At 33.0% G+C, this 24130-nt stretch overlaps 1 protein-coding gene across 2 annotated transcripts; it reads right to left on the minus strand.

Moving 5' to 3' along the window:
* Positions 1-1112: 1112 nt before the first annotated feature.
* Positions 1113-7148, minus strand: LOC105320639 (uncharacterized). Of its 2 annotated transcripts, XR_010709432.1 has the most exons (5): positions 7011-7148; positions 5452-5588; positions 4684-4836; positions 4067-4201; positions 1113-3555 (listed from the first exon to the last, which is right to left on the minus strand). XR_010709432.1 is itself a non-coding variant. In XM_011418650.4 (4 exons), exons 1-4 carry the CDS (start codon positions 7036-7038, stop codon positions 4196-4198), a joined length of 324 nt encoding a protein of 107 aa, XP_011416952.3. In that variant the 5' UTR covers positions 7039-7148; the 3' UTR covers positions 3579-4195. The 2 variants fall into 2 exon arrangements, 1 of the variants encoding a protein (XP_011416952.3); XM_011418650.4 differs by lacking the exon at positions 1113-3555 and having other exon boundaries at positions 3579-4201.
* Positions 7149-24130: the final 16982 nt, after the last annotated feature.

Here is a 24130-nt window from a genome sequence, read left to right on the forward strand (position 1 = left end):
CCGGGCTTTCCGAAAGAAAATTTCGGAAATTGAAAATGGCGGTCGGGCAAGCGGGCGGCTGCCACAAGAGTATTCCTTTTGTATTGGTTACTCCTACTACAGGTTTCAGGATGATCATTGGGAAATATTTGCTTAAGAGATCTTTTGTATATAAATCAGAGATGTGCATATTACTAAAAATTTTAGTTTTGATAATCTATGCCAAAAATAACAGCAGTTGAAGAAATATCTGAAGAAATATCCCGTTTCTTAGATGGAAGTTTCAATTAATTTAAGGGTATCACTAGGATTATGGCCATTTTAGAACTGTATTGATCTCCTGTAGGAAAAGAGATATCACAGGATGAATCTCTGCCATTCAGTTAACCGGAATGTGACTGAAAGGTAACTGAAATGTGGCTGAATGGCATAGCTATGCCATTCAGTCACCTTTCCAGACCATTCAGTTATCATTCAGTTGACTGAATGGCAGAGGTTCATTCTGTGTATGTATACAAATATATAAAAATACTCAAATTCAAGAAGTAAAATATATGGATTTTTTCTACATTTACCAATAGTAAACAGCTAAACAAATCATATTTTAAAAATTTTAGGCCGTTCTTATGGTTAATTTTTTGACCATCCATCCTTCTTAATAAAAGCATTGTTCAAATGGTCAGAAAAGAAAAACCATAAAAATTCACTAATCCTTTCATGGCGAGGCCACATTAAAAGGAATATAGGTCTGATTACAAAATGGAGCCCAAATACGAACAAAAACTATATTTTTTAAATTATTAATAGTTATTAACAGCCACTTAACCTAATACTTGTACATGTATATATACATGTACATCATTTAACGTTCACTTTCTCTTATGAAAATATGTGGTATATATATCTTATGCATGTATGATAAATAAATAATAACACCATTTAAACAATTTTTGTTATTTTTTTAATGTAAGTCTAGATACTTAATATGTTGTTATTTTCAATTTGAGTATTTATTGTCTGACTAATTGGACAGCAAGTTCCCCCCCCCCCCCCCCGACAGCAACTTTTTCCCTAGGCTTCGCCTTGAGAAATGGTTACTGTCACGGGGAGACAATAAACTTGCCATCGCTCTATTAGCCGATAATAAGGTATATGATAATTCAATTTCCCCTGAGTTTTACTACATGTTATCCAAATACATGCAAGTTCTGGCATATACTTTAGAGTCCAGTGAAAGCTGTCAATGAAGTTCTCAATAGGGAAACTTGGAACCTGTGTATTAATTACATGTATAAACGTCAATATCAATAGCAAATCTTAAATTGTCGCCAGTGATTGTTTAATAAATATTAAAATTCTAAATCAAATCGTGTCCAGGTCCTTGAAAACATTTATTAATAAAATGTTTCATTATTACTTCATAATAAATTTGTTAACATTTATCTCTGTACATAGATTTTAACATTTCACAACAGATTACAATATACAAACTGTTTTCATCGATATTTTATGTACACTTACAGGTTATGTTTTCATGAATGAACATTTATGATTAAACTATCTCTAAACTAATTAATCTTTACCATGATCACATTATGATAATTATATATAAATGGGCATGATATTCATTATAATTTTAAGTGTAACATTTTTAAAAATTTAACATTTTAATTTACTACAAAAAGTACTTCATTTCTTTTAACCCAATCATCAACTACCATCTTCTAAAATCATAGTACTAAAAGTACCGGATAGCGGTTAGTCATCTCCATCTCATTTCATTGGGAAAATTTGCATCAATATATTCATCATAACTGATCATCAAGTTATTCATTGTATTAAATATGTCGTTGCATAGCCAAGCTCCAGATCGAATCCAAATTGTGCTTTCTTTATTAATAAGTACAATCAGTATGAATGTTTAAAATTGTACAATTTTTGTACAAAAAATGTTATAATTGGTCCAGTGTATAGTACTCTCAATCTTTGGTTCCACATAGGCAGCGCTTTGACTAAGCATCCGGTAGCGTAATCGATTTGGTTACATGACAAAAAGCAAACAAAGAGAACATTAAAAATAAAACATAACGGGAATTTCGTATTGAAAGTTCTTACAGACAAAATGTACATAAAAAGTAATTTTACGAATTGTTTGCTAGGGCTAGGAATTCCGTAAAGAATATAAAGTTAGAGTTCTTACTTGTAAACCTTTATAGTTTTTGTTTCAATCTTCACATTGATCCCAGTATCAATTATGGTTGTATTCCAGAAAATAATTTATCACAAAAATTGTATTATAACGACCGTTTTTTCTTTGGACTAATAACGTGAAAGAAATGAAATCCGGGACAAAGAAGAAACGTGTTTCACGTATTAAAACGTAACAATGACAGTTTTTCGAATTAAAAAAAATCAACTAGTTTTAAATTACAAGTTATATGAAAACATTTAAATGTGGGAAATGACAAGTAATGAAGTAAATGTTACTCACAAACGTACATACAATATGCCTTTTAATTTACCTGCTGTATCATTATTGAAATGAACTTGCTAAATTGATTCATTTGAAATCTCTAAATCGTAATTGAAATATAACAGGTCACGATGGTGAACGGAAACAATAACGAGAAAAGTTTAACTGAACATTGAGCATGGTTCTGATAATTTAGCTTCGTCTTACACGAAAACCCATTACATCCGTTGACGAGAAACACTTTTCACTTCAACTCACTTTTGATTTTCTTTTCTTTTTATTGAAAGTAGGCAGATTTTTTAGTCGTATGCATTCGGAATACGAGACTATATTGAACTCGTAAGAATAATTCCTACGCCAGATTTCAACTGTCTCCGTAAATCTCTGACAAGCAGAGAGTCCTTCTGCTTTTCTGAGACTTGTGGAGACAGCCGAGCGTTTGTTTGAATGAGACAAAATTCAATAATGCTCAGATCCTTATATATTCAGAAATATTTCGATTACTGAAAAATGGTTTAATGAAATTACATGTAATTCATCTATAAATATTTCACAAGATGATTCCTAAGGGGTTTTATCGGAATTTTTGTCGGAAAACCCCATAAATTCCTACATATATAAGGAAAAAAAATGTGCGTAATTCTAATACAACCAGGAAACTACTTGCCGATCAAAATTACAGATTTTTGATTTAAAACCAATTAATTATCAATAAAATCAACTCCCATCAGTACTTCCGTACTTTGATTTTATTAGTTCTAACAGAAAAATCTAACAATATTCGCAACGGAAGCCTCCATACAACTGCAAATACGCACGCGCATATGGTATCGTTAAGTCGGTGACACTTACCAAAGATTTTTCCCGAATTTAAAAAATGTCAAATATTCATTCGAAAATTTCGCGGAAATTTTAATTTTATTTGAGTAAAGCAATAAGCTCACTACAGGATATTTTTCTTTATATACATGTATCACCTTGGCTTTGAATTTTTTTTTTTAATTCAACTACAAAACGCGTCCAGCGCATGAAATAATAATTCATTCGAGCTGACATTTTTTCTTATATAATAACATCTGACATTATATATTCAATGAATAAACCTGAAAATTAAAAAAAATAAATTATAATATTTCTCTTTAAACAGAAACATTTTATTAAATTGCTTATGGGTATTTTATTATAATCAATATAAGTTGAGGAGTTCTTTTTTTTAAAGTGTATTTTTTTTTAAATATGTTATATGTATAGCATCATGAGTTGCAATTTATACAACTGTTTAAATGAAGTTTTTTCTGTTTGCCAAAAAGTCCATATTAGGCATAAGAATTACATACATTCTTTAAGTAAGACGATGTGTGATGTAGCGTGTGTTTTATTCGCCTTTTAATATTAATGGTTTTACAGCCGATACACGTATCAAGTTGATAAGATACATGTAAGTTGTAAAAGTTGCTGCATGTGTAACGTTTATAAAAATATGTAGATATCCTGCAGACAATTAAAGCCAAGTATTGTAAATAATATAACAACTGAAACTTTTAATTGACTTTTTAAACTTCAATTTAAGAAAAGGAAATTTTGGTCAAACAAATTTTTAAAAACAATACCTACAATCAGTTTTTCGTTTTTTCATCGTTATTATAAAGCTTTCCCCTGGTGTATACGTGGTGGAAGGACTGTAAGGTTTTATAGTACTTTCTTCCTCATCGGGTTGGTCCTCAAACAACAGATCCTTCCTATTTAAATCTAGCAAAACAAAACAGATGCAACTATGTGTGTTCTACTTTTAATTGCTGGTATTAATAAATAAGCAAACTTGCAATGGACTTCACAAAGGGGCCATGTAAGTTTCACTGGGAATACTATTACCAGTATATGATGAGGACTAAAAAATACACAATAAAGCAATAAAGGTATAACGATTTCAATTATTGTGTAAATAGATAAATTTAACAAATATTGATTAACTGAATTTAGGAGATGATATTGTAAATTCTCCAAAGATAACACACTATTAACGTTGAACATCGTCGATATAACACAAATAGCATAATCAGATTATGCATTTATAAATGTACATGTTTAACATATACAAGTACTGCAATCTACTGAAATGAAAGTTGCATTTGTTTACTTTTTATATTTCCTGTTGCTGTTCCTGTATTTACACCATCATGGATTGAGCAACAAATGTTTATTTCATGCGAGTTAAATTCACAGTTACTTACTTTTTGGAGATAATTTTTTGCGAATACATCCTTCTTTAAAATGACAGTAAGACTTAGGACAAAGGCAATTTTGTTGACAACCATATCCGTACTTTGGAAAACGACACATTTCTTTACAATATTTCCCCATAAAACCAACGGAACAATTTTCAGCTACAAGTCAAAATGAATGCACATCTTTTTATATGTACATTATTTTTTTATGAGCATTAAAAAACCATTTCAGTGCTAGAAAATCTTATTACGTAAATGTACCATGTACACCGAAAACGGTTCCTATAATTCAAACAGCTTAAAAATATTTTAAATAGCTAATAACCTCAAAAATCAATACATTTATAAACCGCGAAATTTGTTGGCTGACTTCTTTTAAAAAATGGAAAGAAAAAGAATTTATTTAATATATTCACAGGCAAGTACAAGTAGCACATGCATATGGTTGGGTTTTTTGTAACGGAATTTGTCTAAAAATCTATCTAAACAATACCTGTCCATATTACGGAACATCAAATAGACCATTAAAACAAAACAAAAATTAACATTTCTCAATATTTCGTTGAAAATAACAAGTTATGACCGTGAAACGCATCCATACCTCTGTAATAACTAACGTCACATGCATTTACGAGTAACTGGTCTAAAGATCATATAGATATCAGGTAAAAATATTACCCCCCCCCCTCCCCACTGATACGAATTTTTGTAAACGATGTCTTGTGTTTATGAAAATGATGTCCTTGTTCATTTCTATTTCCACATTTTTTTTACCTGGAGCACGACATCCACTTGTATGATCACAAAACTCGATGCTGCAGTGGCATCTTTCACTGCATTGACTTCCAAATGTTGGATAGGGACATCTGTTTTCACAAAACACTCCCTTATATTCATCATTACAATAATCCCTGAAATTAAAAAAAAATAGTGCAATAAAAAATTTTGCGCACAATCTGAAATAGAAAAAAAGTGTTTAACTTTAAACCGTGCTCGTGCAACATAAACTGACTTAAGACTACCTATGATGATTTCCAAAATTTTAGTCAGTTTTTATATCAAATTTTAAAAATTAGCAATTTTTTAACACTTCTAAATACGTTTCAAAATATGCAATACAATTTTTTGATTACAGCCTTGTAAGAATGATTTAAAAATAATTGGATATTTAATACTCTAAAATAAAGTAAATTATTACCTAATCAAAGGGATTCTGTTGTTTTATTACAAATTAAATATTTGCGTCTATTTTGAACTGCCGGTCAATAGACTGCGATCTATTAGACCGCCGGTCAATAGACTTCGATCTATTGGACCGCCGGTCAATAGACTGCGATCTATTGGACCGGCAACGTACATGTATTTCAGAACGCGGGTATGTTAATGTTATATCCTTTCGATAGTTCTCAGGGAATGTATATTCCTTTACATATACGCTGTTTTTAGTACTTGGTGAAACCAAATACAATGTTATCAAAATGGAGTATCAAATAATCAACAGGTTTAAAGCTTTATATGAGGTAAAAGACTAATGAAAATCTATAATGGGTTGAAGACTCCCCCTTCTTTGAGTAAACTAATATTAAATTGAGATGTTATAATGCATGCAACAGGCTTTGTGCATGTAAAAGATGGAAAAAAAATCTGAGTATATTGAATAATGGCACGAAAACCATCTGCAATATGCAAATTGTAAACCCCGAAAACTAAAAAAGGAATTAGGTAATAAAACAATTATTTAATGCTTAAATCTAATGGGTTGAAGACTCCCCCTTCTTTGAGTAAACTAATATTAAATTGAGATGTTGTAATGCATGCAACAGGCTTTGTGCATGTAAAAGATGGAAAAAAAATCTGAGTATATTGAATAATGGCACGAAAACCATCTGCAATATGCAAATTGTAAACCCCGAAAACTAAAAAAGGAATTAGGTAATAAAACAATTATTTAATGCTTGAACAGTCAATAGACCAGAATTTTTTCCCTCGATGCAGGGAACAGCTCAGTATGATCTATTGCCCTCGGCCGTTGGCCTCGGGCAATAGATCATACTGAGCTGTTCCCTGCACCTCGGGAAAAATATTCTGGTCTATTGACTGCTCAAGCATTAAATAATTGTATAATGTTAACCTATCACTCATTTTAATGCTTTAGTTAAAGACTGCAATTTAACTGTGTGCATTAAACAAAAACAAAATATACAATAATTCAAAGCCTATGCATGTTATGGTATTTTAGTTTTGAGAACTTAAGATATTAATAAAATACTATAAAAATGATTATTCTTTGTGTTGATGTACCAATTCACTTTAAATATCAATACACCACTTACGGTCTTGTTCCAAGGTCGTCTTCTGCATGAACAAAAACGAATATAACCGCAATCCCGAGTATTATGTTCATATTTGTGGTTTAAATATTAGTTTGCCTATATTTCCCAGCCGTTCTAAGTGAAAAGTAAGCTATTCGCTTAAATATATGGAATAATTTATTTCCTTATTCTAAATAATTTCGTATATTTCGGATTTAAACATGAATATTTATATATTAATTTATTTTGTAACCGACTATAAAATAGAACAAGGGAGAGATAAAAGTTAACGGAAAAAAAAACACCTGGATAACTGGAAGTTTCGGGTCTGAAGCAATAACTTGAATGAGAAAAATTTAAAATAAAGGTTTGTTTTTAAAAAATGGTATTTAAATTCCTGATTTTTCATAATATTATTTTTTTTAAAAAGATGATTGGCTGATTTTTTTTTTCGGCTTTCAAGTTATTACTTTTACAAAAATCTCTAAATGTTTTTAGGTAACAAAATTTTAAATGCGTATTGGTAATGGAAGTGTAAACAAAGATTTCTTAAAGCCCCCCCCCCCCCCCCCCCCCCACGACCACACACACATATACTGAAGTTCTACAAAACAACGTAATTGCAATAAAAAAAAAAGGATTTTCCCTGACGTGTAACGTACGTGGGTATTTATTTACATTGATGGTTTCATAGATGTTTTCTGGTTGCATGCCAGATAACCGTTCCTTTCTTGTTGAATGTCTGATCAGGAGATTATTAAAAGTTTTATAAGTATCTACAATTAAACGGTCACATAAATATTATTATTTGTTCATTACATGTCCTCTAAGAAAATATATATAGGTCACGTTTATCCAGATAAATACATACAAATTATGTTTGAACACCTGCCACATGACTGAAAACAGCTCTTAATTTACAAGCGGCAAAAAAAAAACAATTTCAATTTAAGGGGACTCTAACAAACGGTAATAAAAACATTGTTGTCTGCGACAAATTACCCAGTACGGCAAGTTGAAACCGGTTGAATAATGAAGAAATCAAGCCATTTGGACCCTCAACATGGCTCGCAACGAAAATTATACCCTACTTACTAAAAACTATCTATCAGGTGTTACGTTAAACATTTTGGAAACGCTTTTTTCCCAAAAATAAATGTTTTGACCTACTTGATATTTCTCGTGCAAAATACATATGTAAATATATATTGCGAACAACACTTCCAGATCGATCTATAATTAGAGCCAGGTCACTTCCTTAATGCTGTAAAATTAGAGTGTTCGCAAGAGGAAGCTTTTATTTCACGGAAGTTAGTTAAAAAAAACCACATTTTCATTTAAACTAGGAGTGGTTCATATTATTACATTTGGTCATGCTGTTTTATAAATAAAGTACACGATTTAGCGTAAAAGCATGTTTGAATTAATTTAGAGAAAACTCATTTACTAGAGGCTTACCTGATCTTGAACTCTTTTGTACCGAAAAGCAAAACTGTTCATTATTTTAACGTCACACCATCCATAACTGTAGATTCCTAATAAAAACGAGGAATAAGCATCCGCGTTAAACTGCGAGAAGCACAACTCGCAAATTCTAAAATGTCTCGCTTTTATCTTTTGGACGCAAGTAAACTACATGAAACTATGATAACAAATTCGGCCTTTGCGATTTTATGATCTCGCAATTTGATGGAAAACGGTTGAATCGCGAAATGAAGTTCTCGCGTAAAATAAGTGATAATACGCTTGTTTATGACTTTCAATGAACTCAAGTAAACAAAACAAAATTGATAATATTTATGTTCACAAACATAACAATCTGGAAATGAAAACATTTATGCATGTTAAACATATGTATTCTTAATGAATAAATGACAGATGTTAACCTGCTACTATAGTCACGGATGAAGGTAATATGGTATTAATATTTGTTGTAAATAAATGAAAAAACAAGATATCTGTGAGCCAATGCTCACTAGTGATACTCCCGCTCTGATGTGAATATGCAAAATAAGCAAAGTCGACATTTAACAGAAAGCTGGCATTGAATTGGTACAGAAATATATCCCACAATATGGCATGCCTAAACAAATAGTGTGTTAAAATTTCAAGCATCTGCGATAAATAGCTGCTGAGAAATCTTTGAGGAAAATTTGTTTGAAAATTTTGGCTAAAATAAACAAAGTACTCATTTAACAGGAAGATGACGTCCGATTGGTACAAAAATATATCCCACAATATGGCATGCCTTAAAAAACACTGGGTAAAAATTTCAAGCATCTCCGATAAATAGCTGCTGAGAAATCTTTGACGAAAATTTGTTCAAAAGTTTTGGCAACAAAAAAAAAACAAAGTCATTATTTAACAGGAAGTTGACGTCCGATTGGTACAAAAATATATCCCACAATATGGCATGGCAAAACAAATAGTGTGTTAAAATTTAAAGCATCTGCAATAAATAGCTGCTGAGAAATCTTTGACGAAAATTTGTTTGAAAATGTTGGCTAAAAATAAACAAAGTACTCATTTAACAGGAAGATGACGTCCGATTGGTACAGAAATATATCCCACGATATGGCATGCCTTTACAAATATTGTGTAAAATTTTCAAGCATCTGCGATAAATAGTTGCTGAGAAATCTTTGACGAAAATTTGTTTGAAAATTTGGTTAAAAAATAAGCAAAGTCGTCATTTAACAGGAAGTTGACGTCCGATTGATACAAAAATATATCCCACAATATGGCATGCCTAAACAAATAGTGTGTTAAAATTTCAAGCATCTGCGATAAACAGTTGCTGAGAATTCTTTGACGGAAATTTGTTTGAAAATTTTGGCTAAAAATAAACAAAGTCGTCATTTAACAGGAAGTTGACGTCTGATTGATACAAAAATATATCCCACGATATGGCATGCCTATACAAATACTGTGTAAAAATTTCAAGCATCTGCGATAAACAGTTGCTGAGAAATCTTTGACGAAAATTTGTTTGAAAATTTTGGTTAAAAAATAAGCAAAGTCGTCATTTAACTGGTAGTTGACGTCCGATTGGTACAAAAATATATCCCACGATATGGCATGCCTTAACAAACACTGTGTTTAAATTTCAAGCATCTGCAATAAATAGTTGCTGAGATAAATGCGACAGAAATTTTTGTTACGGACGGACAGACAGACGGACGGACAGACAGACAGACAGACACACGGGTAAAACAGTATACCCCCTCTCCTTCGGAGCGGGGGTATAAAAATAGACAAAACGTTTACATTGAGCTTCGCTTTTTTATTTAGAGAACAAGTTTACGATACCTCTAGTTTTAAAACCAACTTTTTACACTTTTAGTGATAGAAAATAAAAAATTAATCGAAGTTAAGCTCTTCGCTAATTGAATTAGTATGTTATTTGTATTTGGGATGTTTAAAAAAAACATTCCCTAAATTCGGATTACCATGTCGAAAACAAACGACAGCAGACATTTTCAACGACACTTGGCATCTTTACAATTTCCACAACTACGCGGAAATTTCTCCAACACTAACCCTCTGCTTTTAGATTTCAATGAACCTGCTCCGTGTGTCACTGCATGGTTTGTAATTTACATGTAGCGGAAAGTCGATCTAAAATAAACATTGTTTCATATTTTACAAAACTTGTTATCCAGAGGCTAAAGGGAATATCATGATTTGCTACTACTAATATCATGTTGGTAAAAAAACCCGGAATGGATGGTGTGTCGTCATAGAGTAAAGTTTAATGGCAGCTTTTATTGCGGCAGGAAATTTAAATTCAAATTTGACAACAATTTCTTGATTTATTCACCGGCCTGGATTTTTAATAAAAATAAATACTATTTACAATCAAAGCGGATATTGTTAAATTGATATAGTTTACAATTTTTTAAACTTTTGAATAAACATCGTTTGAACCCTGTGGTATTTAAAAACATTGAGTGATTAAGCAAAATGTTAATCAATCGATGAGCTATTGTAATATAGTATTATACATTACAATCAACTCAGTGCATTATTAGGCGATAGCTATCAATATCTAACGTATATTCCCTGAAAACAACGCTACCGCTTTCAGTAAACAATACTCATATCAAGTAAAGGCACATCATCTTAGTTTATATTCAAAATGCTGCTAGAATCCTATATTTTCTTCGATTAAATACTTTTTCGTCGGGTTCTCAAAAAACATTTCCAACTTTTACACAGTTTGCACGTAAAACGGCATGTTGCATTAAAGTTATACTTCATACAGGATTCCAGCAGCACTTTTCGAGTTAAGCATAGCTAGGGCCTTCACAATAACTGCGGAGCTGTTCTCCGCGCAAGCGTTCAAAAGTTTTAGTGAAAACGCTTTCTTTCGCTTTAATAGGCTCTAAATTGATAACTATGGTGCGAAGCTGTAGTGTGTACCATGTGCACTAATCGGGACAATGCTAAGGGAAAAGAAGGGGATGCATTTTTTTTTCAAATAATTGAATGCGATTTTATCTGATCACTCCTCTGTATGTTCAGAGCACTTTAATTTTGTGGCATAGTGATGACCCAGCGGATTGAGAATTATATTCCCGCCATATTATAATACAAGAAGAAACCAGTGAATGCTGAAAGGGAGAACAGAGCAACCAGAAGAAATTTTCAAAAGGTACATGTTACTCGAATCCTACAAATATTTTATCTAGTGTTTTAAATTGAGGTTAGGCGATAGACAAAACCAAATAATGAAAATATATTGAAATAATATGATATCATTAGAAATAAAAATATAGCTCTTTTAAATGAAGTTGTAACATTCATTTTATGAATGCATGTAGGACTTTGGAGAGGCAGAGTATAATTAAGTAGATTTAAGGAGCAAGAGAAGAGACAGTTGAGGTTTCAGGGGTTTTAAGGGGTCGTAGGGGGCCTGTATTCGGCCCCATTCCAAACGGTAAAAAGAACGTCTTTTTCCCAATTTCATCACAGAAAATTCCAAAAAGTTAAAACCGAATATCGTTTAAGAAAACAAAACGTGTCCCCAAATTCATGAAAAGTAAATCAGGATCGGGGTTTTAAAAATCTAAACCGCATGTTCCAAATAAGGGCCGCCATATTGTGACTGTCAACCATGTCGCACAATTCAAAGTCTAACAGAAAAAAAATAAACTGGATGATGCAAAACTGGTTAAAGCTATTTACACATATTTTTCTAACAATACGGTTATGTCTTATTTGAAATTATTTAGAAAAATGTAAGGTAAGACATTTTTCCCAATTTCATCCAAATGTCGCTATTTTTCCCAAATGGAAAGGCCCAGGCCCTTGTTTTGGAAGCAAAAAAAAAAAACAAAAAAAAAAACCCTGGACCGTTTCCTATAACTATTCATTCATCCTACACCATGAGCAGAGATGTTAAACCCAGTGATACAGAGGGATTGGAGATCGAACCAGGAGATATTGACACTGAGGTTAGACATACAAGATGCGGGTATTTTGAAGCTTTTGTGTCATAAGGCAGAATTAAATGGATCAATGCAATATAAAACTAAAGATAACGTGCAATTTTACAACATCCCTGTAAACATGATGCAATTCATAGTAGGTGTACAATGTGATCTAAAATCACTTCTGCTAGAAAACATGGTTTTAAAATTCGAGATCAGAAGTTGCTATGCCTGCATCGACATGTTGACAAGATAAAGGACGATGACACCAAGACAAAATTCTACACAGGACTGCATAGCTTTGCAGTTTATATGTGGTTTTTCAAGTCCCCGGTTGGTACATGTATACTCTTAAGGGTCTATAACACCATTTATTGACCGATATCAAAAGTTATTATTGTCTTATTAAAGCAGATCAAAAACTTATTTCCTTCAAGAGTATATTAAAATGTTTTTAAAAAATGTAGATACATTTCAAATGTAAGGGATTTGCAGTCATTATCATACAAAATTCTAACCAGTAAATGACTTAATGCATAAAGTTTGGGCTCAATCATATTTCTTATTTAAATTGTCTTTCACTTCAAGGTATTATATTCATAAGTGACGTATTTAACATCAAATATTGTTAGTTTGAACACTGAAATCTTAGTATGATTCTAAAGTGTACATTCACCTTAAAAATTGAACAAAAATTAAATAGTAACAAATCATCACACCTTGAAGTTAACATTGAAGTATATGGGGAAAAGTACAATTTTAAAAGTCTTTGGAATAGACGTTACTTAAGCTTTTCAATCTTAAAAAAATTCAAAAATCGTAAATTCCGCGGGTAGATTAAGGCAACTCCGAGTTTAAAGACCGTCGAAATTATGATCAATTTAAAAATTGTTTATTTTTATGAAAACAGTGCTGAATATTTATATCAAGTGAATGTGTTCGCAATGATATTATTTTTTGACTTCGAAGGCGAGTCGATCTTTGAAGCTGCCGTGCCATGGTATCACGTGAAAGTTAAAAATAGATAACTTTTTACCTTAATAAAAAAACCAAAAAGTGTAACACTACCCCGAAGTTCATTTGTATTTATTATACAATAATTCGATCGGCAATTTGTTCATGTTTATTAGTATTACTGCTAGAATCCTATCGTTATTCGCATTAAAACAAATATTGTCATTATTTATCGGAAACACCTTCGACTTCTTCAATTTGTCCCTCGACATTGATCGTCTCTATTAAACATGCATGTGACGTCATCAATGATTATTATACGTAATACAGAGAAATCGAAGATATATAGACCAATCCACACTTTACAAAAGTTATGTCCCTTGGCCGCCATCTTTGGGGAAAACCCCATATATTTCTCACAGTAGCCTTTGTACTTTAGAGTGTCGTAACTTCGTCATTTGATATTAGAAATCTGTTTTTGCTGTGAATTTTGATTGCCCCAAATTTGGGCAACCCACACACCGAAGGAATAAATTAAGTTCCTAGAGAATTTTTCACAGGACGCCCAAATATTTTGTTGAATAAAGAAGGGAAAAGTTGTTTTTTCCCTTTTGACCTTTTTGTTGAACCCACAAAGGGGAACAACTTTTGCAAATTGTGGATTGGACTATTCAGTTAGAAGAGTCTCTAGTAACATTTTACGCCAGTAGTTTTTATAATTAAAACCAGAGATAAAGTAAAAATTGAAATGTTTCTGATTAAAATAATACATCATGCTGCTTATTGTGACGTCTTATCGATCAGAGGAATTTTAAGTCTGAGAGTTGCCTCAGGTGGCACGGGACAGTTTTTTTTATACAATTCATTGAAGCCAGGCGATGCGTGTCCTCGGAACTCTGTAACTAGAATTTCCTCAGTTCCCATTCAGCACAAATACCTTTTATTCACTCTTTATAAGGCCAATCACCAATTTCGGAAGAAAAATACTTGTCAAAACCTGTAAAATTCTCTACATACGGGTTTTTATGAGATTTTGACCCTTTCATATTTTGGTAATTTTTCATGATTTTTCAGCTTTTTAGACCCCCCCCCCCCAGCTAATTCCATGCAGAGGGTTGACCTTCCGTACCGCGTGCATGTTGCACTATCACATGTCAGAAACTTACCGGTGTACATAAATTACAATGTCCCATCCACCTACTTTACGTGTTACTTTACTTCCCGCTGTAACTTGCATTTTCATTGTGTAAAGTCAACACAACAGTCATAGCCGCAGGTTTCGCAATTACTTCTGATTCTCATGTACCTTACACATGGGGCCTACATATTGCATATCAATTTCAACAAGAGACACCCGGACACAAGCGGAAAATTATAAATGAATATGTTGTTTAACATTATTATTAGTAGAATGCTACCTATATAGTCTTATTTTCACTTGTTATAAGTATGCATTGTATAAAGAGGCAACCTCGGTTTTGTGTAAAACATCGTATATCTTAAAGCTGAGTACACGTGTAAATAAATCTCTTAATTGCAAGGGCATACACTAACATATACATATGCATTATAAATTATGGTTTCTACTAACAAATAATCTTAAGTTATAAAGTTCTCAACGTTTTTCAAAATCTACGTTATAACATCAAGTTATTTTATAATTCAGTTGTGAATTTTGACATGATTATGCCCTTGCAATAATGAATTTTTTAAATTACCTCAAAACCACAAATACATCTGCTTGTACCAGAAGGCCAGAACCCCTGACCCAGGGGCCATAAATTTTACTATTTGGGTAGAGGGCTTCAGAGATATCATAACCATGCAACCAGTTTTTTCCTCACGTGTTGGAGGAGAGAAGAAGATTTTTGAAAATTTGGCTTTTTATGGCATGACAAACTTACAGTCACAAAAAATTACGAATTTAATTAAGAATTTGGTGGAAACAATTTGATGTATTCAATACACTCTTTATTATATATTCATAGATCAGAGAAACGCTCATCCCCAACTTGAGAAAGTCAGCAACAGATCTGGAGACTCGGTGGAAACGATTACAGCAAATGGAGACGGACAAGTGAAGCTCTCTGTCGGGATTTGACCCAAGCGGTCATGTGAATAATAGTATTTGGTAATTTTACGCCAAAACACATCAAAAGTACTGTTAGTGTACAAAACAGCCATCTGAAGCCAGTAAGATATTAAATCAAAGCTTAGATCTTTTTTTTAAATTGTTTCAGGATGGTACATTAAGTGGTTTAATTAGAGAACAGATTTACCTTGCAACATTGCCCGAGTCTGCTACGAAAAGCCTTTGAGTTTCCTGATTTTTTATGCATTCAAGAATGGGCATATTCCAACAACAACTTTTGGATATTTGATAAATTAAATTTGATAACAACTTTGTAAAGAATTTTGGTACACATTTATTAACTAAAATTGTGTCCATTATTTCCAGGGCAACATCATTGATCAAGCCAGGCCTGTTTGCCAATTAGTAGGGGATAACAGAGAGGTTGAGATTCACAATCGTCCAACCTGGCGAGTGGGATTATGCCCTTGGCATGATATTTGGCCCAGCCTGTGATGCCCCGGGGTGCTAGAGCCATGAATTTCACAATATAGATTCCTCTTGCCATAGAGATGCCTCACATCGACAAGAGGCCAATTGGCCTTAACGGTCACCTGAGTAGCATATAACCCATACACAAACTTAATTGTCGAGTCTCATATATGCATTTAATTAATTAGGTTTCATTCTGGAGTAGAAAAATTATAAATTCGTAATGACGACCACCTCCCTGCCTGAATTCTTTTAAAAAGAACCGTGAAACCTATAATTTTGGCAAAAAATTTATAGATCTGGTCTACAAAATCATGAATTCAGTTTTCCTTTCAGGTGTGTGGGAGTAAAAAAGATTTTTTTAACATATGCATTAACACCTATACATCCATTTTGGCCCTCCCCTAGAGTCAAAACCTTTATTCCAGGGGACATAAAAATTAAAATTTCAGTAGAGGACTTCCTGTAAACATAATTATAAGTCAGTTTTTTAGACAGATGTGTGAGAATAGAGAAAACTTTTAACTTTATATGCATTTACACTATACTGCCCCTCCCACCTCGTGTCCTGAACCCCTGACCCAGGGGCCATAGATTTCACAATTTAGGTGCAGGAGTAAGTGGACATAATATTTGACCACAAGTGTGGGAGTAGGAAAGAAGATTTTTTAAAATTCAAAAAGTTTTACTATATGGTCATATTGGCCCCACCCTTAGGACCGGAACCCCTAACATAGGGGTCATGAATTTCACAATTTTAGAAAAGGGCTTCATGGACATTATAACCAGGCTAGTTTTTAACAAATATACATGGGAGTAAAGAAGAAGATTTTTTAAGATTGAATACATTTTAAGTGTATGGCCATATTGGCCCCACCCTAGAACCTAAAACACTAATCCAGGGGTCATGAACTTCACACTTTCAGTACAGGGCTTCATGTACATCATAATCATGCATTTAGTTTTTAACAAATATATATGGTAGTAGAGAAGAAGATTTTTTAAAATTTCATATATTTTTACTATATGGCCATCTTGGCCCCACTTAAGACCCAGAATCCATGATCCAGGGGCTATGAATTTTACAATTTTTGTAGAGGGCTTCATGGAGCTCATAACTAAGCAACCTGTGTTTTTCTCACATGTATTGGAGTAGAGAAGAAGATATTTGAAAATTTTGCATATTAGGCCCCACATGTGGCGCCCTGAGGGTGGTAGAGCCATGAATTTCACAATTTAGATTCCTCTTGCCATAGAGTGGCCTCACACCAAAAAATTGTAACAGCCTTGTAGTTTTCAAGAAGTTAAAAATGTAAAATTACAAGTTGCTGTTCTTTAAAAAAGGACTACAATACGTGGACCATTTGCATGTGTTTCCAACGAAAACGTGAAAGCCTTAAGATAATCAGAGATTCCACCGACTCTTGCCCTCTGCTTTTAACCACTAAATTTGTTGTATTTCAGAATTTAAAGGGTTCATACTTCTAAAATAATTATGATTTATCTATGACAGGTTTGCATGTATAGTATCAGGCATTCGGTGAATTCTACTATTTGCGCACACATTACGATTCGCACTACTTTGTTCACTATGCAGTGACAGCTTTGTGTAAATTAAAAATTTCATACTTTGATGCATTTTTCTTGAGATTTAAACTTGTAGACAGTGACATAATTATTCAATCATACTTAAATGCTTAAAAAAATTTAATCGGAAAGTACACTAGCCTCGCCTACTATAAAAGTGAAGTTAAGTTACATGTATATTTGGAAAACAACAAAACATAGCAAATTATACTATTTGATGCATGTTGTAGTTTCGGCATAACATTAACTTAATTAATTCATAATACTGATAGTTCATATCACATGCCAATCATTTCTTTAAAAGGAATACTTTGTTTCTGTATTGTTACCGACAACTTTACAATAACAGCGCCTTTGAACTTATGTGTGCATATGGCACGGAATTCCGATCCCGATTCAGATAAACGCGTGCTAGCCTGGTTCCCTCAGCTACCCATTACGCACAGGAACCAGGCTAGCTCATGCGCAAGCTGATTTTTTCCCATAGCATCCGGTTTAACCTCGCTTATATATTTTCTGCGTGGACCTCAGGGTCCACGCAATTAACGGACGACGTAAAATGCATGACGACGGACGAAAACGGATAGCACTCAGTAGACCTACAAAGTATTCACACCTGAGTGGTTTTCATAACTGGCTATATATTTATTGATTGCTGACCAGTATCCGAGTCTAATTTGAAGCATAATACTATGTTTGTTGTTTTATTTTAATTTGTAAGCAAGCGGTTGGATTAAAATAAAAGAAATAATCAAAGAACTGAAGAACTGACGGGAGTTGATTTTGTCGATGTTTATTTATTTTAAAACCAAAGACATGTTATTTTGCATGACAAGTACATGTAGTTTCTAATTTGAATTACGCACAATTTTATAATTTGAATTTGAATCTGTTGTTGCTCCTCTTCCGAACTTAAATCTGACAATTTTTTGGCCTTGTTAAACACGAAACAATCAAAAATACTAATGCAGTCAGCACAAGGTACCGACGTATGTACACGGGGCCTTTAACACGAAAGACTCGGACACTGGTCAGCAATCGGTATATAAAGCCATGTGTGAAAACCACTAAGGTGTGAATACTTTTTTATTTTTAAACATTAAAGCAAGGTTCACGGGTCTAAGTGTGACATGGTATTCCATTTAAACCCGAGTAAAGCCCGGAGGCTCAATGAGGGAAAATATCAAGGAATTTGGATTTAAAATTTACAATTTGCAGTCATTTTACAAAACTAACGTTTCTGGGACCTCGACTCTTTAAAACGAAGCATTTATTTAAAATATCTAGGTCAAGTTTGATTTTGGGTACGACCGAGCAATTTTCGACAGAGTAATGGCCCTTGGACATAGACAAATTCCAGTTATTTGCAGTTTCTGCTCATTTTCTTCGCATATGATGCACATATTGATATGTAATTTGGTATATAGGTTTATCCAATTAATATCTAGTTTAAGTTTGATATTGGGTATGATAGAGCAATTTTCGACAGTTATATTCCTTGGACTTAGAAAAATTCCAGTTTTTTGCAGTTTACGTTCATTTTCTTTGTGGATGTTTCCAAGGGAGGGGGGCATAAGTGTTTCACAAACATCTCTTGTTAACTTTAACTATAAGGTTTCGGTTGTTTCAAATTGTGAGAGCCCTCTGTACCTGGAAAAAGATAAGTAATGATCAATACAAATTTATTCAGGTATAAAATATAAATTTCAGGAAGCTGCTGTCTTGAGTTTGGGGGTTGTATACATTTTTACTTTCAATGAAATCTTTATACCTAAATATAGAAGGTACAGGCCGTATGGGAAGGTGCTGAATTATGAAAAGAAGGTGTAGATTACTGTAACTTACACTACACTTACACCTTATTAAGGTGCACCAGATGAAAACACTTAGGCTTTTGATGAACTATATCAACATGATAAACTAAGTTCTAATTCTAGTAGTAGGGGTTGAAAGGTGTTGAACTCGATTTAGTTGCACCTTCTGAGGAAGGTGAGCAGGAATGCTGAATATGATGCAGAAGGTGATGATGACGATCTACTGAAACCTTAATATGAATGGAACCTATGTTCAGATATGTCTATCTAATAGAGAAGGTGCAAAATATTCACCTTTGTTGCCGGGAAGTCGGGCTGGAAGAGCTGAAACTGGCTCATCTCAAAACAAGAAGTGACCGAAGTGTTAAATTCTGATCGGGCCCGGCCTTATATAGCCTTTATCACATGACCCGCTAATCAATATTCATGAAGTAGAAATGGTGTCTGCGAACAAAAACATTACAGGGATTCCGCTCAAAAAGACGATGATGCAGCTAACACAAAGTATATGTCTTAACATTCAAAAGTAAGTAATAAAACAACGCAGATTGTGTTAATTCTGTCTAAACATCGTGATATATGGTATTTAAAGCTGGAAATAGTTCTCTGAAGCGGCGAACTGCTGTGCACGTGTCGACATACCTTGTAAGCGATTATTGTGCCAAGAGTACTAAAGACGCATTAATTCATAGTAAACAGAGTTGTTGTACATGTAAGATATAGACAACAGATACACATAGTTGTTCTGATGTTTACTATTGCTAGTTAAATAAAGTCCCCGTAGTACTTCTGCTGGATAGATTTCCTTGTATACAAAACACTGTAATACAGTACTTTTAGAATAAACATTAAGATTTGCATGCGCCAACAAATACTTTACATGATAAGATACTTCTTCTACCAAAAATCACATAAGAACATACTATAACAATATCAACAATAAATAAACAACTATGTACTTTAATAATAGTGGAATAAATTATTTAATTTATAGGCAATGTTCATGGGTCATAACACTACCCTCCTCCTCGAATGATATACTTGTTATCAAATATCAACGTTATATTTTGCTGAGAGCAACCAACTCTGCACTTAAGTCAAGGTTCTTGATTTCTATAATTTTTTGAAGTGTCTTAATTCATTGAATTTAGCTTCCATGAAGATTTTGCACAAGTTCTTGTGATCCAGGGGCAGGGCATCCAAGGGAAGGTCTCCTCCTTTCCTTAAGTAATCTAAGATGTTAGTAAAGTTGTGCGGATTCCTGTTGAGTAAATAGGTATATACATTATCAACACTGTAGGGCTTCACACCGCCAGGTGATATCATCTTTGCCAACACCGACTGCGGTTTTGTCATCAGTGTTGACACTGCGGTCTCAAATCCCCTCCCTCCCCCAACATTGAGAATATTTTTCTTATTCTGAGACTCATTTATCTTCTTGAGTTTTTGTTCATCTTTGGTGTCGGAACATAACATGGTACTGTGGTGTTTGAATCTTTACAATTTGGAGAAAAGAGTGAAGATGAACTGGTAGTTTTCAACAGATTTACATGAAACTTTCAGGGATTATGAAGCATTATCGTGCCTAAAAGATGTCAAATTTTGAACTACAACGTCACTTCCGTTTTAACGTTACGTCAATTTTTAAATTTTAAAAAAGTGATTTTGTCCAGAGCGTTTTCAAAAACGCTTGAAGATAGAGACTTGGAGTTTTTTGAGTTGAAGCATATATCATTTTCATTTGGACATAAAGCTGGAATTTAGTTTCCGTCATTTCCGGTTCAAACCGGAAGTGTTTTAAAATTTTCGAATTTTTCGTTTCAATTTCAAATGTTTACGAGGTTTGTAGAATTGGTTATGCTAAATACGAAACTGAAATCCGTTTAGAATTCGGACGATGCAATACAGAGATATCGGGGTTTAAAAATTGAATTTTCCGGAAATTTTGTATCTGTGTCCTTGGTTTAAAAAATAGCGTAAAGTTTATAGTAAAGTAAACTCTTACCAAAAATAATTGTTAATTCGTACTTAGAATCATTCGGGTTTTGTAAAGTTGTACCAGGAATAATTCGATTTTTTTTATCTTTTTATTTTAGTTACTCTTGTTATTGGTTTAAATGGTCATGGTCACGATTTTGGTCATTTTTTTTTTCGATTTTAATGTTTACAATGCTTCAGTAAGGCATTTTTCATAGGCAACCAACATTTTATTGTCATTTGTTGAGTAATAAGCGAGTTACATAGCTTTCAATTCTTTGCTATGTAAACAAAGCGTTTGTTTACATTTTGAATGTTGAAGTGAAAATTCCAGTTTTAGACCTCGAATAATTGTTTTAATCGTTAGGGACTGTTTATTTATGCTTAAAATGAATAAGAAGATAGACAAATCAGCTTGAAAAATATCTTTTACTGATATATTGAACCTATGTAAACAAAAACGGGGCAAGAGCCTTGTTTACATGACGAAGAATTGTGAGCCCTGTATCTTGCTTAAAACTCATCGACTGTCACCCAAATTTTATTTGATCATTAGAAATGCATTCCTAAAGCATTGTAAATAATAAAAGCAGAAAAATAAAATTTGACCAAAATCGTGACCATGCCTTTTTAAGAGCTCTGCTTCTTACAGGAACTTCCAGCTTTACTTCCGACATTAACGGAAGACCCACTCGTTGCTTTGCAACGAACTTTGCTCTAGTTGTGTTTATTATTGTTTTTGCCACATTAATGGACCCCTTCGCTGTTTTTGGTTGGTCTGTAGCTGCCACCAGTGCTTCTGTCATGTGAGTACATTTTAGTTATGCCTCTTGCCTGTCTATCCCATAAGAAAATATGTAAAGACGAGCTGTCAATTTCATACTGACATGGTTAACAGATTTTTAGGGTATATCTCAGCCTGGCTCTTTTGGATAATTGTTCCCAGTTTTGTAATGAAAAGCTTTCCACAAACTTGTTTTTTCTCCATGTTTGTTGTTTCCTCTATAATACTTGGACTCAGCTACATACTTCTGAAGAATTTTTATTTTCTTTTAAAAAACGGACACGGGTAATCGCATTCTTGGATATTTGAAAAAAATGTTGTTGTACACTTTATGGCGAAAGGAATGGGAATTGCAGGAATTGTAATTTGGAATGATTTGAACATTTTCATTTTTGGTTTTTTTCCACCATGCAAGTACATTCGAGTCTCTTGTTGATCTGAAGGGGATGACTTTGGAAAAGTTGCAGAAGTTCATTTTTTTTTTAGAGGAATTGGAATTTTCAAATAAGTTGTAAAATCATTATCATTGATGTCTTGGAAAACCTACTCTTCAAATGAACACAGATATCCAATAATGCTACATGATATTTGTGAAATTACTGACGTGTCTTTTTGATGTCCTTTAAATCAGCCATTAGAAATCCTGCTCAAAATATATGCAGTTTTGTAAAAGCTGATATTTACCGATTTTGAAAAAAAACAAGATATCTGTGAGCCAATGCTCACTAGTGATACCCCCGCTCTGATGTGAATATGCAAAATAAGCAAAGTCGACATTTAACAGAAAGCTGGCATCCAATTGGTACAAAAATATATCCCACAATATGGCATGCCTAAACAAATAGTGTGTTAAAATTTCAAGCATCTGCGATAAATAGCTGCTGAGAAATCTTTGAGGAAAACTTGTTTGAAAAATTTGACTAAAATAACAAAGTACTCATTTAACAGGAAGTTGACGTCCGATTGGTACAAAAATATTTCCCACAATATGGCATGTCTTAACAAACACTGTGTAAAAATTTCAAGCATCTGCGATAAATAGTTGCTGAGAAATCTTTGACGAAAATTTGTTTGAAAATTTTGGCTAAAATAACAAAGTACTCATTAAACAGGAAGTTGACGTCCGATTGATACAAAAATATATCCCACAATATGGCATGCCAAAACAAATAGTGTGTTAAAATTTCAAGCATCTGCGATAAATAGTTGCTGAGAAATCTTTGACGGAAATTATTTGAAAATTTCGGCAACAAATAAACAAAGTACGGTACTCATTAAACAGGAAGTTGACTTCCGATTGGTACAAAAATACATCCCAAGCCTTAACAAACACTGTGTAAAAATGTCAAGCATCTGCGATAAATAGTTGCTGAGATAAATGCGACAGAAATTGTTGTTACGGACGGACAGACAGACAGACGGACAGACGGACGGACAGACACACAAGGGTAAAACAGTATACCCCCTCTCCTTCGGAGCGGGGGTATAAAAATTATTTTATTTCTTTGATTGATCGATTGATTTTTTTTAAAGCAAATTAAACGTTTTACGCTAAGAATTGTAACATTGTCAACATTTTCAAAAATGTATTTTTTTTTAAAAAAAATGATTAATATTGGGTGTAAAGTGAAGATTGATAGAATTTTTAATATTTTTAATGATTTTGCATTTTTAAAAATTTTTTGGGGGTAATTTTTTTTTTCATTGCGTACTATAAATAGCAGAGGAATATAAACAAAGCAAAACTTGCAACAGATTAATATGTCATACTTTGAATTTGGTAAAAATAAAATTATATTGCATCTGATCTTGGTTATAATATTTCATAAGTTAATAAAATGAAATCTGTAAAGGCTGAAGTAAAATAAAAAACGTTAACTGGAATATGTGCATGTAACACGTTATGTGTTATATTTTTAAATGTGTATTGCTCTTTTCCTATAAATAATCACCAGGAGCCGATGGGTACTTTATTTATTCGCTGAAATATGAAAAACAAACACAATAAAACAAAAAATGGACATAGTTTT

The sequence above is a fragment of the Magallana gigas genome, chromosome 9 (assembly GCF_963853765.1).
Source record: "Magallana gigas chromosome 9, xbMagGiga1.1, whole genome shotgun sequence".
Taxonomy (NCBI): Eukaryota; Metazoa; Mollusca; class Bivalvia; order Ostreida; family Ostreidae; genus Magallana; species Magallana gigas.